The sequence below is a fragment of the Halichondria panicea genome, chromosome 10 (genome assembly GCF_963675165.1).
Source record: "Halichondria panicea chromosome 10, odHalPani1.1, whole genome shotgun sequence".
NCBI classification, from domain to species: Eukaryota; Metazoa; Porifera; class Demospongiae; order Suberitida; family Halichondriidae; genus Halichondria; species Halichondria panicea.
Window position 1 is genome coordinate 6,938,571 of NC_087386.1, and position 16,472 is coordinate 6,955,042.

The 16,472-nt window shown below is 42.1% G+C and overlaps 4 protein-coding genes and 1 long non-coding RNA gene across 6 annotated transcripts; 3 read left to right on the forward strand and 2 right to left on the reverse strand.

Annotated features, from left to right (window-relative positions):
- Positions 1-212: 212 nt before the first annotated feature.
- LOC135342325 (GTPase Era, mitochondrial-like) lies at positions 213-2,439 on the forward strand (the record flags this gene model as incomplete). The annotated part of the gene is given in 4 exon segments (XM_064539031.1): positions 213-590; positions 724-873; positions 1,173-1,253; positions 2,211-2,439. Coding segments are annotated over 4 exon segments (735 nt in total), but the record flags the coding sequence as incomplete, so codon positions are not given.
- A 423-nt stretch (positions 2,440-2,862) lies between these two features.
- LOC135342334 (uncharacterized) lies at positions 2,863-5,834 on the forward strand. Its single transcript, XR_010396841.1, has 2 exons — positions 2,863-2,985; positions 3,134-5,834. It is a non-coding gene; the product is annotated as an uncharacterized LOC135342334 (long non-coding RNA).
- On the reverse strand, positions 4,514-9,159 carry LOC135342317 (uncharacterized). The gene is made up of 5 exons (XM_064539022.1): positions 8,671-9,159; positions 6,542-8,369; positions 6,259-6,446; positions 5,119-5,296; positions 4,514-4,955 (listed from the first exon to the last, which is right to left on the reverse strand). Exons 1-5 carry the CDS (start codon positions 9,114-9,116, stop codon positions 4,905-4,907), a joined length of 2,691 nt encoding a protein of 896 aa, XP_064395092.1. The 5' UTR covers positions 9,117-9,159; the 3' UTR covers positions 4,514-4,904.
- LOC135342331 (peptidyl-prolyl cis-trans isomerase-like 3) lies at positions 9,122-10,908 on the forward strand. Its single transcript, XM_064539038.1, has 6 exons — positions 9,122-9,203; positions 9,251-9,325; positions 9,381-9,433; positions 9,526-9,634; positions 10,253-10,371; positions 10,692-10,908. The coding sequence occupies exons 1-6, from the start codon at positions 9,201-9,203 to the stop codon at positions 10,819-10,821; spliced, it is 489 nt and encodes a 162-aa protein (XP_064395108.1). The 5' UTR covers positions 9,122-9,200; the 3' UTR covers positions 10,822-10,908.
- Positions 10,909-11,005: 97 nt separating this feature from the next.
- LOC135342319 (M-phase phosphoprotein 9-like) lies at positions 11,006-16,144 on the reverse strand. Of its 2 annotated transcripts, none has more exons than XM_064539024.1 (10): positions 15,417-16,144; positions 14,977-15,169; positions 14,880-14,928; positions 14,410-14,604; positions 14,094-14,248; positions 13,211-13,297; positions 12,682-12,938; positions 12,167-12,387; positions 11,531-11,677; positions 11,006-11,248 (listed from the first exon to the last, which is right to left on the reverse strand). In XM_064539024.1, the coding sequence occupies exons 1-10, from the start codon at positions 16,090-16,092 to the stop codon at positions 11,159-11,161; spliced, it is 2,070 nt and encodes a 689-aa protein (XP_064395094.1). In that variant the 5' UTR covers positions 16,093-16,144; the 3' UTR covers positions 11,006-11,158. The 2 variants fall into 2 exon arrangements, with proteins under 2 accessions (XP_064395094.1, XP_064395095.1); XM_064539025.1 differs by lacking the exon at positions 11,006-11,248 and adding an exon at positions 11,268-11,467.
- Between the last annotated feature and the right edge of the window lie 328 nt (positions 16,145-16,472).

Here is a 16,472-nt window from a genome sequence, read left to right on the forward strand (position 1 = left end):
TAGTGGGTATATACCCTGAGGCAGCTTCAAAAGGCATATTTCCTCTATGGTGTGGTGGTAGGCCTTGGAAATGGTCACACTCACTCTCACTTTTATAGTTGTAGTGGTTACTTTGGTCTGCCTCAACATATCTTTCTGTCTGCATGGAACATAACATTATTGGGTTTAGCCTGTGGTTTTCACTATGGATTACATTAACTCTTTTGCTACAGGTGGACCTAGTGAGTCACAAGCACGTGCTCCTCTCAGTGACAGAAGGGTTAACGGGGACGATGGAAAGACAAGATAAATTGAACCAGGTTTCTGCTCTCACAAGAAAGCTTAGAAACAAAAACTTGACTGATAAAGTTCGAACAAAGTTTGAATCAATAATTCAGAAATTGAACTTAGAACTTGGTCTTCTGGACACAACTGCAAAGCCACGAACTGAAGATGACCCCACCTTCAATGCCTCCACTGGTTTCCAAGGTGATGGATGTGTCGATCGATTGAGTACAACAGTGAGAAGTGACCTTTGTCACAGCTGGCCACACTTTGAAGAGACGTTTATGATGTCATCACTGACGGGAGATGGGGTGGAGTCTCTAAAGGTACCATTGTAAGGCCGGAAATTGCATTTTGTCTTTTACTTTAAAAATTATAACGATCAAACCATGTAATTTTTTATGATCTGTTTATTGACAATAATTTTTTTCTAATAACAAGGATGATTATTTCTTGCAGGTTTATTTATTAGGCCATGCACCCAAAGGGGAGTGGCAGTACTTGTCACATGAGATGACGGACACACCCACTTTGGATTTGGTCGAGAATATTGTGAGAGAGAAACTTTTCAAGTATCTAGAGAAGGAGATACCTTATGTCATCACACAGGTGAGCTCACACACATACACATTTCATTCACTAAATAACTGCCTTTACCTTGAATCGAATTTGCGAATGAGCCAAATCAGCAGAAATTTTGATTTGCTTTTTGACCGATCAAATACAGTGCCAGTAATTGGACATATTGGAATTTATGATCTAGCAAAGATTATGATGTAATACGAGTACTGTTTAGTTCTTCTTAGCGTCCTTATTTTTGCAAAGCCACTAGCACTAATTGTAGTAATACAGTAGGTACCTGTAGCTACAATCAAACAACCCCCTCTCCCACACACACACTCTCACAGAGTAATATTCTCTGGGAGCACACGGATGAAGGAACTCTTACTATTTACCAGAACATAAACTGCAAGACAGAGAAACAAGCCGTAAGGAATCCACCACACACCCTCTAATTTCCAAGAGCAAATTTTAGGGGGGGGGGGGATATCATATTTGAATTTAAAATTTCAAGAGGAGGCAAACCAAATCCAAGGGGGGAGGGGGCAAAAGCTCCTTTAATTTCCTCCTGTAATGATTACTTTAGACAGATACACCTGCAAGCCTTGCACTTTCTTTGGTACCTTAATTAATGGCTAAGCTACATTGTGTTGTTCTACTGTGCATGTCGTATAATATATCATATTTAACCTAATATTGTTCTGTGTTGTCATGGACCCCTCCAGTACCTCGCTATACATTCAACACCCCAAATGTTGTAATAGTTGGCATGGCAGTTGGTCACTATAGCTATCCTTGTCCGATGTCTAATTCTTTTCTGAGCAAAACGTTCATCTTTTATATCATGCCAACTAATTGATTAGGGCAATTTGGTAATTACTTTATACAGCCTTGCAGCCTTGTAATGACTCTCCGTATAGGGGGTATGATCAAAGGAATTTTCTCCTTTGATGTGGGCTATGGTTTGTGTAATTGCTTCACCACACCCCCCACACAGGAATTTTCCAGTAATTCTATCCTTTGTGTGTTAATTGCAGTGTCGTTTGTAGCAGTGCGTGTACAGGTGCCCCCATACCACTGACGAATAATTATTTCTTGAGAATTGTATATAGGATTCAAGTGTTAGTGTAAATTTACTTAATTATTCTTTCCAGCTGATTGCTGCTGCATGTTGTCCCTGAGCACGAAATTTTACCCACGAATGAAGCGACCTTAATTAACCACAGAACTGACTAAATATTGCTCAACCATGAATATTTTTCCACTCCCCCCCCCCCCCCCACCCGGAAATTACTTGATATACGGTATCCCACCACCTAAGTGTGTGTCAGTCTCAGAATTTATAAATATCTTCTCTCCCACACACACACACACACACACTGCAGTCAATTGTGATTGGCCCAGCAGGAAGAACAATACAGGCCATCACTAGAGAAGCAAGTGACGACATACGACAGCTGCTGAACTGCACTGTTGACCTAACTCTCTACGTTAGATCAAACAAAAAATAGAAACTGTGTTATACATGCATGTATTTCCCTGTAGTTGTGATTCACTTTTCCCTTGATTTTTGTGCTTTATGTACTACGCCAGTTGATATGATTCACAACTCGAGTCAAATTACAACTCTATGAGAACGATACGCCTTCAAAAGAGTACAGTATGTACTGCAGCATAGTATATAGACAGTCATACTAGATGGTCTACTATGCATGCTAGAGCTGTGTTGATGTGGTATGGAGGACTCAACCACAACCACCACACACCAATCAGTGTAACTTATCAAAGAATAGTTAACCCACTTTTCACTGGCCTAATGAAATTGTAGATCTAAAACACGGCTCTCTAATTCTATTCTCTCCCACTACTCAAATGGTGTGATGGTCAATAAGGAGTGGTACAGACTCATGAGCTTCAAATGTTGTACACTGGATTGTGTTTCCTGCTTGAAATAGCTTACTACACAGAGGCCATACAAGTTTGTTTGATGTGTTTCCATAGTGGTATACCGATGCAGTATTCAGTATTCAGTTCAGTCAGTGATATATTCAGCTGAATGCTATACCACCCATGCATTGGATAGTGATCAAGAGATGCTCCATGCATTGTCATCCATATGCTGGTGGAGCAGAAGTATCAGAGCATGAGGATCTAACATTGGTGAGGAGCTAGTAGAAGGGTATTACAGTAATAGCTGTTCGACTAATTTCTATGAGCAGCTACATTATTAATTTTACTGTGAGCTACATGTAAATCTATATAGACTGGGTAATATAAAACTATCTAGCTAGTATTTTCTTGTCTGCAGTATCGGAATTGGATTGCAGTGCAAGTGTTACAAGCACAGCGAGCATTATTATAATACAGCCGCAGTAAAGTGTGCTGGGTAGTGTGTCTTTTCGGAAGTAAGGGCTCCACCCGTCAATCATCTGCAAGCTCCATGTCGAGACAAGAGTTAGCTGTATGAGTGAGTGTGTGTGGAGCATTCTTCCGGGAAGGCAACCTATCCAGCAGGCCTTACTGACACAAGGCTTCTGCGGCAGGACACAGAGAGGGAAGTCTCTTTGATATTCAATGGAGGAAAAATAACAGACTCTTGCAGGAAGAAGACGACTAAAATAGCAAGGAAATAATGAGGAGAAGGAATACTGCAACTACAGGTGCACATGTGCGTGTGGTTTGCTTCATGCACTAGGAATCAGGTGAGATTTTGTTACGGGTTCTTCACTTTACTTGTTTTGTTCCTACCAGTGAGTGTAGAGTAGCCGATTCACTTCCATCACTAGTTACACTGTCTAACCACTGTTTGCCTACAGTGTCTACACACTGTACAATACTTCCTTTTGTTGGAGAGATTCTCAGAAGACCTGTGTATAGTGCCTCACTGTGTTTCCACATTGTGATGCACCAGGGTCCATCCTGAATGCAAATCAAAGCATAATAATAATATTAGTTAAAGGGTTCCCTATAATAAAGAAACGGTGTGCAGTTAGATACATTGTGCATCTCCCTGTATTCGCTAGTAATCAGAGCATGACTTGCATGTAATTCAAGGCCATTGAACAGGTTTTGAGTTCACTCAAGTATAGCCGCTTAGCCGTAATGCATTGTGTGCATGAGCTTCTATATAATTATGATTTTGGTTTGGCTTAATCTTCATAATTGTATCATGCTATTGTGCAGCTGTATAATTATGCCCTTCCATCCCACACTGTCATACACCTTCTGGTGGGTAGAGGGTTAGGATGCCAGGCTTCAGGCTATAATCTAATTACAGACCTGCATGATTTAACACTGATCTAACCAGTAGGTCAAGGTGGTGGTTGGATCTAATTTCTCTTAGGAAAAACCACAATAATTAGTGTTCTACGCAATAGAAAATGCTTCGTTAGTAGTGCTGATTACATACCCTATAATTTTGCAATTAGCCAATTAGGAATGATTGTTTGCACTCGGGTAATCAATATCAGTGACAAAGTAAATGCCCAAGCACCCAGATCAAACAGTGTGTAATCTACCACTGAGTGATCAATCTACTGTGTTGCATATAATTATTGTAAATAGAAAGGATGTAGGCATTGTTTTAAATAAGTAGGACCTGGGTATTGTTAGCAGAACGATATTTTGTACAAAGCCACGTAGCTGTAGCTGCATTGAAAACCCAATGAAATCGAAGGGAAAACACAAATTATAAAGTTGTCAAATAGTGGTCATTGAGTATTATAGCACACGCTAGATAGATCGTATGTAGTGGCAGGAACACAGAGGTGCCTAGTGGAAACAGAAACCATACAGAATCAAACACCACAAATTCTATGGGGTGAATCATAATTATAAACACTCAACTAAAGGTAGGGACACTCGCACAGCAATGATTGACTGACTACACACGCTATAAATTGTATTTCAGCTAGTTATACTTTTGTCTCTCTTTTCTTTGTCGTTTTCTTTGTCGTTTTCTTTCTGGCAGCACCATCATTTGATTGTCTGTCATCATTTGATTGTGTGTCAGTTGTGTCTTCACCAGACAGCTGTCTCTTGACGTCCCTCAACTGAATGGACTTGACGCAAAGCTTGCTTCACGGGTGGTACCAGGAGTTGGAATAGAGAATCACACACGTCATCTCAACCTGCATAAGAGGAGCATTCATGCATGGCTATGGGTACATTACATTGATAAGTTCCTATTGAGCTTTGCCAAAATCAATTAATTTTCCACTGAATACTCCTGCAAAGCAGGATCCTACTAGCACCTACTGTCCTCCCACCCACGCAATGTACCCCCTCCCTCACCTGATCTCTGTGGGAGGTGAGCCTCTGGAGTGCACTCTGTGCTGTGGTGTGCTTCATCCTCTTCGAGCCCTTGTGACCTGTACCCAGGAGTATCTCGGCAGAGAAGTCGGTCCTGCCATCCTGAAACCCAGTGAGGGATATGAGGTGAGGAGTAAGTTTGTAGGGCAGGATCATTGACCTGGAGTGTGTGTGTGTGTGTGTGTGTGTGTGTGTGTGTGTGTGTGTGTGTGTGTGTGTGTGTGTGTGTGTGTGTGTGTGTGTGTGTGTGTGTGTGAGTGTGTGTGTGTGTGTGTGTGTGCGTTAATTGTGTGTGTTGTTTGTTTAGAGCATAATGCTTTCAAGAAATTATGGGAAGTAATTCTATACACATTTACTGGCTCAGGCCATCGTGCACTTATTCATGTTTTATGAAAACAATAGATGTACCAAGAGAAGATATTGTGTGCACAAACTGGTAATAATGGAATGCTGGTTCACTACAGTGAAAAGGTCACTCTATGAGCAGGTCACCCTCTAAAGAACAGCTAGTCTCCTATACAGCAACTGTTACATAATTGCAGATGTTTTTGTGGTCTAGTTATTGTTATTACCAGCCTACAGAGAAGGGTGGCTACCACAAACAATAGACAAGTTCCACTGTATATAGTTATTATGAATGCCTACGTGAGTGGGTACTTGTATTATGCTTATGTTTATTATGTTTATTAATTAGTTTGCATGTACAAGTCAGTAGGGGTGGATTGTTGCACACCACACACATTCCAATGGGCTACGTATTACACAATTGTAACGAATTCGAACTCTTCCTACTCGCAAGAGTATAATAACAAACAGAGAGATACAATTTACATAACTATGCTTCAGGTAGTAAACACATCTTTTGCCATGAATTGAGCAGGTTGGCTCAGGAAAATATCTCATAAATGGTTACGTACAAAAATTCTAATTTGTACCTAAGAAAGCTGTAATGTTAATTTAATTAATTATTATAATAGCCAACTCATTCAAAACAGACAATGTCATTCATTACACATTCACACATCACAGAGATTCCATATTTACGAGGGAATCAAATTATTGAGATTTTTGGGCCAAAAATTCCACGTTTGAAACCTAAGACAATACCATTCATACCCTCACCTAGCTAAACTGACTGGGAACTCTCCAAATACTCTGCTGGCCACTCCCCAGAAACCACCCCCCTCCACATTCAGGGACAGATGGACGGGCTCGCTCAATTCTTTAGGTTTACGACCTTTGACCTGTATCACCAGACCGTGTTTCTCATGGGCCGGGTCTTGACTCAGAGAGAACTTGATATTGGACACCTGCAAATAATAGTCGATAGTCATAATTATGTCACTTATCCTAGTCATGTGATCCTAATAATATTTACATGTACGCATATGTTTTTTTTATTTACCTCAATACGGCTGTCCAGATTTTTGACCATGCTCTCTCGATATGACAAAACAACAGCTGACAAAATAAGCACGACAATCGCCACACCACAGCCAGCTGTCACGTACGGGAGGGGGCCGTTTGTGAGTGCAAAGGTCAATGCCCCAGGCCACAAAATCCAATTTTGAGGCGAAGAGAAAAATGAATGCATCGAAAATGTAGTTAGTTGTATCTGAACGAACCAATCGAAAGGCCCATCTTCTTTCCAACTTGATGCAAAATTTTGTGAGAGCAATAAAGACAGAGTCTGTGGTAGAAAAGAGTAGAATACGTCATGAATTTGGTGCTCGTATTTCTGATACTGAATTGCACAATAAATCATAACCAGTCCCAGGGTGATTAGTGCCAGGGGAAAGAGAAGAGAATTTTTGAAATAGTCGTAAGCCAAATAGCTGAGATATGAAAATATGTAAATTGAGCCAATGGTGATTAGGAACGAGGACTGGAGGGGAACTGAAATAAGAATCAGCAGGACGGAGAACACACAGCCGAGGATCTTCCATTCTTCAAGTAGGCACATGACTGATATGAACGTGAACACACAGCATATGAGGTAGAGGAAATTGGATTGAAGGTATATAGAGAAAGCTACTCCGAATAACAAGAGAGTAAATGTGACGCAACTGAACACAACAGATTTGATGCCTTTGTATAATCGCAGGGTATGTGAGTTCGTATGTCCACTAGCAATAAAGCGTCTCAACACGGGGGAGAAGTTGATTGCTATTAGGGGAATTCCGAGACCACCAACCCACGCAAAGTGTGGCTGACGAAGGTAGACAAAAACAAACGAAATGAGAATGGAAGCAACCAAACGGTATAAATTGTATAGATAAGCAGCCATAGAGGCTGGAGGATTGGAGAGATATTTGACTGGTAGTTGAAGATGATAAGTAGCCACTAACAATGAGCAGACAATGCTAATGACAACGCCAGCATGTGGTAGCGAGAAGAGCCAGAGATTCAGTGGCTGTGTGAAGGCAGCAGCTGTACTCACTAAACCAAGGTTACCAACTAGCAGTAGGATAGAGTAGAGTTCTCCTGAGGCCACAAATCCAATGTAGTTAAAATTGAAAGCCAATGCACATACTAGACCACCTAATATCTCCAAGTTTCCCTCTCTCCTTAGCGACTGTGAGAAAAGCGCAGCTGCAGACGCAACCTTGAGGATCCATAGAACAGTGGAAGGGGACATCTTGATGTAGCCACTGCTCAATCCACCGAGGTACTCCATCACACCAATTGTACCAAAGACGTGCAAAGTTGTTCGATTAAGATAACTACCCATGAGGATGAGAGTGATTTGGACTAGAAGGAAAAGCGAGCCGTTTAAATCAGTCTTGGGGAAACCAAAGTTTAGTGTCATGGAGAATAGAAAAGTTCCAAATAGATACAACCAGAATCCCATGTCCGGGTTCGACCCCAACGTACTCTCGAACACATATCCAGATAACATCATTCCGATTCCAAAAATTAGTGAAATTCGACGTCGGATTTCAAAGGTCCGTGAGCCTAGTTGTTCAAATCCAGGGTAGAGTGGAGCCAAGTCCATGGACAGGAACCACAAATAGAACGAAACTGGAAACAAAAGAAACGGAAATCTCACATAGACCAAAAACAGAAGGCCAGTAACCACGGTAGCAATCTCCATGACAACCCAACCGGGACGGACCCATACATTGAAGTCCTGAAATCTTCCTGGATCACGGCCTCGTCCAGGCCACACCTTCAACGCTCGTTGGAGGTTGTACACAAAGAAGGGCACCATGGTTGTGCTGATCGTGCAGAATCTACAGGGGGAAGAACATAGATACCATCACAATCGGGGAAGACAATAGTTGATACAGCAACTAGAATTCATACAGACAATAGTTAGAATGATGCTCTGAAGACCCGTTGCGAATGATAAGAAAGAGGACAATTTAATAAATAGCTGCTGTATAACTTGTGATTGTATGATTGTATATAGGATTATAACATAATAATTATGGTTTTGTGAATGATAAGAATGAGGACACTTTAATATAGTACTGCACAAGTTATGATTGTGTGTAGTACAGTAACATAACAAATTGATGTGTTTTCACTCACAGTCCTCCCACAAATTGGAGCTCATCCGAGCCCCAAAGCATGAGTCCTATCGATCCAAACGCTCCAGCCTGTAGGCCAACTATCACACTCAGTCCAACATTGCTGAATCTTTCAAAAGCCAGGGTCATGAACAACGTGTACGCACCCATTATGAGCAATGCTCCACTAAAATAAACCACATTTAGGAGAGTGAATTGATTGTACAGCCTCCAAAACACAGTAGGTTGAGTAGGTTCAGTGGAGGTAGCTTGAGTTGACACACCCTCTTTTCTGGCAAGCTGCAGGAGAGAGGACAACTGGTCCTCACTGATGATGCCCTCGCCTCTGGCAGTGGATAGGAAGCTCTGGATGACATCTCCGTCGTTGAGGGGTTGATCACATGCCACCAGGGTGAACACAAGAGAGCATAAACACAGTAAGAGCACTCTTTTAGTTTGCCAAGTCATTTTCAGGGCTTGATTGGATAATGTGTTTATTCTTGACACGATCTTTACCATATATGCAAGCCACCAATACTTAACTTGAGGGAGATGGTGAGTTCTATAAATCATTAAACTATTCACATTTCTCTCTCCTGCAGTCGGTGACTCTGCATACAGACCTTGGAGACATTAAAATAGAGCTGTATTGTGATCTGATACCCAGAGCATGTGAGGTACGTGGCGTGTTTTCAACTATAGTCTATAAATTCGTGTCGAATTATTTTATAGAATTTTCTGGCCCTCTGTGCAAGTGGCTACTACAATGACAGCTTGTTTCATAGGCAAGTGAGGACACGTTAGTCTAATTTGTCTCAATGCTAGATCTAGCGCTATCAGATTATGAGATCAGCCTATTTCCCTCTAATCTCCCTAGGAACATAAAGGACTTTATGGTTCAGACTGGCGACCCCACTGGTACTGGTAAGGGGGGCACTTCAATCTGGGGGAAGAAATTCGATGATGAATTCCACGACACATTGAAAGTAAGCAAGTAGTCTACGCTTCTTATATATAATCATAATTTTTTTATAATGGTAACAGTGGGAACCATTCTTAATGCTTGACTGAAGAGAATGGCCAACTACGATAAATTTAATGGCCAGCACATAAACAGTTTATGTACCTCAACAAAGGCCACCTCTGTATAATGGCTAAATTTTTTATTCTTCAAATGTGTCCGTTGTAAAGGGTTCCACTGAATAACCTCCTCGCAAGAAAACTCATTAATATTCCTTTGGGAAGTAGTTAGAGAGACAGTGCCCCTTGGTCAGTCTATTAGAGCCTCTTGTGTATGTGGACACAAATACATTATGCTTCGTATATTTTGTGCCCACATACAGGCTCTAATAGATAACCTTTTGACCAAGAGGGACTGTCTCTCTAACTACTCACGTAATCATTGTACACTTTCCCATGTTTTTCAGCTGAAAACTCATTCTCCCCCCCCCCCCCCAACCCCCACGCACACGCACAGTATTATACCACATGACTCACACACACATCTAATTGGCCAATGTTTCACCCCACCACTCCCCCTCCCCTCCCCTCCCCCTCCCTCATCCCTCCCCTCCCCCTCCCTCATCCCTCCCCATGTATTTCAGCACACAGCTCGTGGAGTGGTGTCGATGGCCAACGGTGGACCAGACACGAATGGCTCCCAATTCTTCATCACCTACTCCAAGCAACCTCACCTGGACATGAAGTACACAACCATTGGGAAGTAAGTCAGTGAGAGGGGCAGGCCTTAGCTGAGGGTTGTTTTGTATAATTATACTCTAGCTGTTCATTTGGGACCTAAGTGCCTGCATGGCCTTTATTATTATTGCAGTTGGCCTTTCTTCACTAGTGGCCATTAAGACGAGTTCCACTGTCAGTAGCACCTGTACTTAAATCTACTAACTATCATCCCTATAATTATAGCTTCCTGGTGTTTGTACAGCTATACACGCTTTACAGAATAATACATGTAATGCCGAACCTACAATGTAGCTAATGCCTATAATAGAGTTAGTTTACACGTACATAATACGCTATACACAGGGTTATCGATGGATGGGACACACTGGATGACTTGGAGAAAGTACCGACGCATGAGAAGACCTATCGACCCACCACTGACATCAGACTGAGAAGGGTCACCATACATGCCAACCCTCTGGCAGAACTCTAGCTATAATTACGATCAATATGTAATTATGTTCTCTTTGAAATGCTCTCCTTTTGTTTCATCTCTGTATAGAAAGTCTCTGTAACTGGAGGTGTGGTGAATGCATGTACTCTATATAATTATAATTATAATTATTATGGGATCGTGATCGAGAGCCGTTATAATTATAATGGTATATTGTAAGCAATCAGTGTAAAAATACCATAATAATAATAATAATAATAATTATTATTATTATTTATAATTATAATGAAGACATTGTGATTGTGTAAAACATAAAGGGAATGAATGAAATTTAATGCTATAATTATATTAATGAGAGTCTCAGAGTCTACAACAGTCATCTATTGAATGCGTGGTGTTTCCTGAGCACCATTCGCTCCGACCCTATCTCCTTCAATACCTGCTCCAACCTCCACTCCAGTTCAACCTGTGCATGGTAGAGGGTGCATGGTAGAGGGTGCATGGTAGAGGACAATAACAAGTATTCCGCTCACATCATGTTGTAGGTGGGTGGGTGCCGGGTGGTTAATGGTCATTAACTATTAGGAGGCCTATCTTGTTGCATGAAATTTAGTGCAAAGAGAGCAGTTTCAAAAAGGATAAGCACTGGCCTTTAAGATGGAGCCAAAAGAGCAACTCTATTAATCTACAATAAAACAACAACACAATAATATTAATCGTCTACGTAAGTAATAACTCGTGCACTCACCTGACTCTGTTTGGTCTCCCTAGTGACCCTGGCCGGTGTCCTCTGCAAGGCTCCCTCCAGTCTCTCCCTCTCAGTCTGCAGCTCAGCCAACCTCCTCTCGGCCTGACCCACGCGCTCCAACTGATCCTGTACTCGCTCCTCAAGACTCTACAGGGTTATTACTTTGTGTAAATGTCACGAAATATGCTGACTATGCATACATAAATCATGTGTGTTGAATCGCAAATTTCGGCAAGGTTATAATTTGTTGTTTTTTGACCTTGGAAAATTGAGATCTCGCAAATATGAGCTGATACATATAGGTCACTTTCTAAGCTTCGTATAATTGATATTGGATCCATGGAATACAAATTATGGAAGAGTTTAACATAATTATTTCAACGGTCATAACTTCGCTACCGTTGATCTAATGTCAACATTTTCCAGGAAATTTCCAAGAGCAAATTTAAGAAGGGGGGGGGGATGTTAATACATGTATGTACCATTTTATTTTAAATTTCCAAAAGGGGGAAAACCAAATCCAGGGAGAGGCAAAAGCCCCTCTAATGTCCCCTCTGAATATACTACAGTTAACAAAAATTAATAGTACTTCAGTTGCAATGCAATTGTGGAGCACACATCAGTCCCCATACTTACCTGCTCACTTTTCTTCTTGGACTTGCGCCTTCCCTCTCCACTGGTTAGCACGTTGCCGTCCCTGACAGCCCTCAGAGTGTCCTCCACACTGCTATCGTTAGCATTCAAACGAGTGGGGGCCCTCTCCCTAGTGTTCACGCTGTCTACTTGGGTACGTCTTGGGGAGAACTTGACAGACTTCATTACATTTCTCTCTGGACTCATCCTGCTGGGCAGTCGAGCTGTAAAGACAAAAAATTATCAGGAATACTTTAGAGAAGAACACACATTTTATCTACTAGAAAACCACACGTAGGAGGTCACCATAATTATATGGTAACAATGAAGACAAGGAAGCACCGAAAGCACAGAAGCAAGTGAGAGGGTTATGCTTATACAGAAGCAATGCCAATGGTTTTACTAGTGTACACACTATATCAAACAAGATATTGTCTAATGCAATGCCCCCCACAGCCTAGAGCCAGACGTGTTAGTACACTACTTACTAAGTACTACAATGGTAGAGTGAGACTCACAATTTGAGGGTGATGGTTTCTCCTCCATTTCTGTCCCCCCAGACAGCAGTCCAGGGATACTGCTTTCCAGCCACTTTCTCCTGGTCAGTGGTCTGCCCTGGGGGGTGCCATTATCGGCTTCAATTGACTTATCTTTTAGTGGCACGGGGCTTCTGTCTGATTTAGGACGTGATGGTGTGTCATGTGAGTGCACGAGGGGGTGGTCACGTTGTGGGGAGTGTGACCTGTGCTGATTGGTGCTAGGACCACTCGACCAACTGCAAGAAAGTAGACGCACATTAACACATAGACAATTGATAACGCTGACTCATAGGGATCGTTTATAAAGTATCGACAGTTCACCCACATGCATTATGTACTTGTAAATAAAAGCCCTAAAGGTGTGGAAAAACTTTAGATCATTAGTCTAGGGTTACATTTCAAATTATAGCCAATTAGTAATGACTGCCCCTAATTACACCATTTCCAGGAGGAAACATACCGGGTGTCATAGGAGGAAACATACTGGGTGTCATAGGAGGAAACATACCCGGTGTCATAGTGTGTAGCTTGACCGTTCAGTCGATTGTTGACGTGCTCCAGACGTCGCAGCTCATCCTCCAGTCTACGAATAGTGCTGCAAACACGACACAACACGAGCACACACCTTCAACTTATGCACTAGCTGTAATAACAACTGCTACAGTCCCTAGGTTGAACATGCTAATTAAACATACTAATCAGCCTTAACAATAAAAATGAATGTAGGCCATCCCATGAACCCGTAAAATGGTCTATCTAAATATCAATTTACACGACACCTATCATCTGGGCTGAAATCCGAATTTGTTTGACTACCCGTTACATTTTCCATCGCATTATAATTATTATATAACTCCTACAGTGTAAACTAAAACAGGGCTGGATATGGGGTCAGGGGAGGCAATTAGGGAATATGGAGGGGCGGTCTTCGCTATTCTCCGCTTGGTTTCTGCTAATACCGTATTACTAGAATGTTTTACGAGCATCAGACATTTGCGAATTTTGCGAGGGTTGATCAATTCGCATCAATAAAATCTGCAAAACCTAAATTATTACTAGTAAATACACACAATCCTTGCCAGAACGCAATACTTAGGGTCAAATTTTTGGCTGATTTGGCTCATTTGCAAAGGTTTTTCACCCACAAAATATTCTGTAGCTCATGGTCTTTTCCCAAAAATGGGAAATTATGGCCTGTTCTAAATTAGAGAATTGATCTGGACAGGCTCTTTGTAAGCTTTCTGAAAATCATAAAATTGTTGAAGTTTGATCTCCCAAAGTCATCATAACTATAGTAGGACAAAATTTCTCTGCCAGATCGTAGGGGGCAATTACTTCCCTCATCCTCCCCTAAATGTACAGTATCCACCCCCTCCCTCCAACGAACTCACCTCTGGTATTGGCTATCTAGGATGGTGTACTTGTCGAGAGAGCTCCTCAGAGCAGCTGTCTGTCCGCCACTCTCCTCCAGCTGCGCCTTGAGGTCAGAGGTCATCGAGAGCAACTGCTGATTTTCCTCTTGGAGAACTTCAAACTCATGGAACAACTGTGAAAAGTTAAAATAACCAAAAAATGACCAAGAAAAATATTTTTTTAAACCACCAATCTTATCTAATAAATTACATACATGTACCAACTTTTGCTCATCAAAATTCATGCGAGTAAGTACATGTACATGTACATACAGATGCAGAAACAGAAACCCACTTGATCAAGCTTCTCCACATCTTGGAGTTTCTGGTCCTTCCAGAACACAAGCTCCTCTGTGGTCAGGCTGAGGTCAGAGTTGAGTTGTCCGTTGAGCCTCTCCTGGTCGTGTAGTTGAGAGCGTGTGGAGTCCAGTCGCTCTTGAAGCACACTCACCAGTCTCTCTGAGGACTCACTCCGTTCCTGCCACTCAGTCTGCATGCATGGTGAGAATATTGAGCTACCATTTAGGCCAGTGGCAATGAATTACAAATCAAAGAGAGATCCTGGAGTCAATGGTGAGTGAAATCAACACTGCTAAGTGCTTACAGTCGCAAACAGACATACTCTTACCAACGGGCCTGGACACAAGTAGTTCAACTTCAATTCGGATACAAATAAACTATAGCAGAAGGTATCGAAGTAGATTTCTGTATATACATGTACATGTAGCTACATAGATCTAGGTACGTAGAATTAGGACAACTCACAAGGTGCTGTTGAAACCTCTTTAGCTGTCCCTCCAAAACATGCTTCTCCCTACATCACAAAACTGCTCAGTAAATACAACTCTAAAAGAAAACTAACCTGTCCGAGTTGTCCAACCGTCCCTGCAGCTCCAAGCAAGAAGACTTGAGTCTCTCGTTCTCAGACTGCACTATCCAGATTTGAGAGTTACTAATGGGGCCCTTGGCTAGGCTGTCTGTCGAGGGGAACTGCAACTGACGCTGTGCTGGACTGGAGGGGGCGGATCGTCGCAGAGGAGAACCAACCAGAGACACTGTAAAAATACAACATCAAGAGTTATCTTTTAACAAACACTAAACTGTAGAATGAATCGACTACTGTGTCCTGTTTATCGAGGTGGACGAATTTGATGGGTTTGTTTCTATGTGCTTCAGAGATTTGGGACTTCGCCCCACAGATACAGGACGGGTTCCATGGTATAATGCCATGACTTAACCCCAAGCTTTAATCATGTTTAACCGATTACAGCCATTTTTAATGCAATGTACAGTGAGTTTCACCTGCTCTGACGTGCTCCAACTGTTGTTGCAGTCGCTGTAGCTCGGAGTCATAGTACTTCTTGAGATCCTCCACGTGCTTGGTGTGTTTGGCCAGTAGAGAGGCCCTGGAGAGCGTATCCCCCCTGCTGGAGCTGTGGGGGGTCCTGGGACTCGTCCAAGATACTTGAGGGGAACGACTTTCCCCCTCCTCCCAAGCTGATGAAGGGCCAAGGATTTTGTACGGAGGTGTTTGAATTGGGGGAGGGGAGTTTGCTTTATGTGGTGGTGATGTTACAGGGCTGTGTTGAACTACTGGGTTGGTACGAGGGAGCCGAAAAAAGTCGAGCGATTGTGTGGGAGAGGGTATGTCTTGGGACTCTGTGATTGAATGTTTCTCAGGGGATGGAAATTCATTTTCTTTTTCGTCTTCTCTTCCATCTTTATTTCTAGGTGACGTCACCTGTTTGTCTTGCACGGACACGGCTCCCTCCACGATCATATCAGAGGATAGCTCACGAAGTAGCTGCGTTTGAAGGCGCTTTAGTTGCTCTAAATGTTCCTGTTGTTGATGTAACGATTCATTTTTGTGCTGATCTTGAAGTGAAGAAAGTTTGTCCTGCCATTCCTCTTTTTTCCTTAACTCTTGAAGGTCCTGGTTGTGAGGGGAAGAGCTGCTCAGTGCCGCAGCAGTCTCCATCTTGGTCTCTTTGATCAGTGTTTTCTGTTTGACAACCCTTTACCATAGCAATGGACGCATTTCAAAGAAGAGGGCGTGGCAAAATGGATTTATGTGACGATCTTTACCAAACACCCCAAGTTCTAACTACTATAACTCTTTCCTTGGCGATCTGTTGTAGAAATTACAACAACGGTAACGAATCGTTATGATGAATTAGATGAAGTTGTATGTGAGCTCCTCCCTGACAAACAAACTGTAGTCTAGGTAACGGCCTTATCAGTCAAGTAGGCTAAAAATCTGTGTCCTTTGATGTAAGCTTTGATGTACGTCTCTTTGTGCATATGTAGTTAAAAAAAAAAAAACCTTTGACTAGCTAGGAAGAGTAGCAGTAGTAGTAG

Excerpts from the sequence above, each read along its gene's own strand:
- LOC135342317 (XM_064539022.1), bottom strand. The coding sequence starts at position 9,116 with ATGACTTGGCAAACTAAAAGAGTGCTCTTACTGTGTTTATGCTCTCTT. Across the intron at positions 5,297-6,258 it reads TTCCCAGTCAGTTTAGCTAG|GTCAATGATCCTGCCCTACA; the intron begins GTGAGGGTATGA and ends CACACACTCCAG. Across the intron at positions 4,956-5,118 it reads TCACCTCCCACAGAGATCAG|GTTGAGATGACGTGTGTGAT; the intron begins GTGAGGGAGGGG and ends CCTCTTATGCAG.
- LOC135342331 (XM_064539038.1), top strand. Across the intron at positions 9,434-9,525 it reads AATGACAGCTTGTTTCATAG|GAACATAAAGGACTTTATGG; the intron begins GCAAGTGAGGAC and ends TAATCTCCCTAG. Across the intron at positions 10,372-10,691 it reads AAGTACACAACCATTGGGAA|GGTTATCGATGGATGGGACA; the intron begins GTAAGTCAGTGA and ends CGCTATACACAG.
- LOC135342319 (XM_064539024.1), bottom strand. The coding sequence starts at position 16,092 with ATGGAGACTGCTGCGGCACTGAGCAGCTCTTCCCCTCACAACCAGGAC. Across the intron at positions 14,929-14,976 it reads CGGTTGGACAACTCGGACAG|GGAGAAGCATGTTTTGGAGG; the intron begins GTTAGTTTTCTT and ends TTTGTGATGTAG. Across the intron at positions 12,388-12,681 it reads GAAACCATCACCCTCAAATT|CTCGACTGCCCAGCAGGATG; the intron begins GTGAGTCTCACT and ends TTGTCTTTACAG.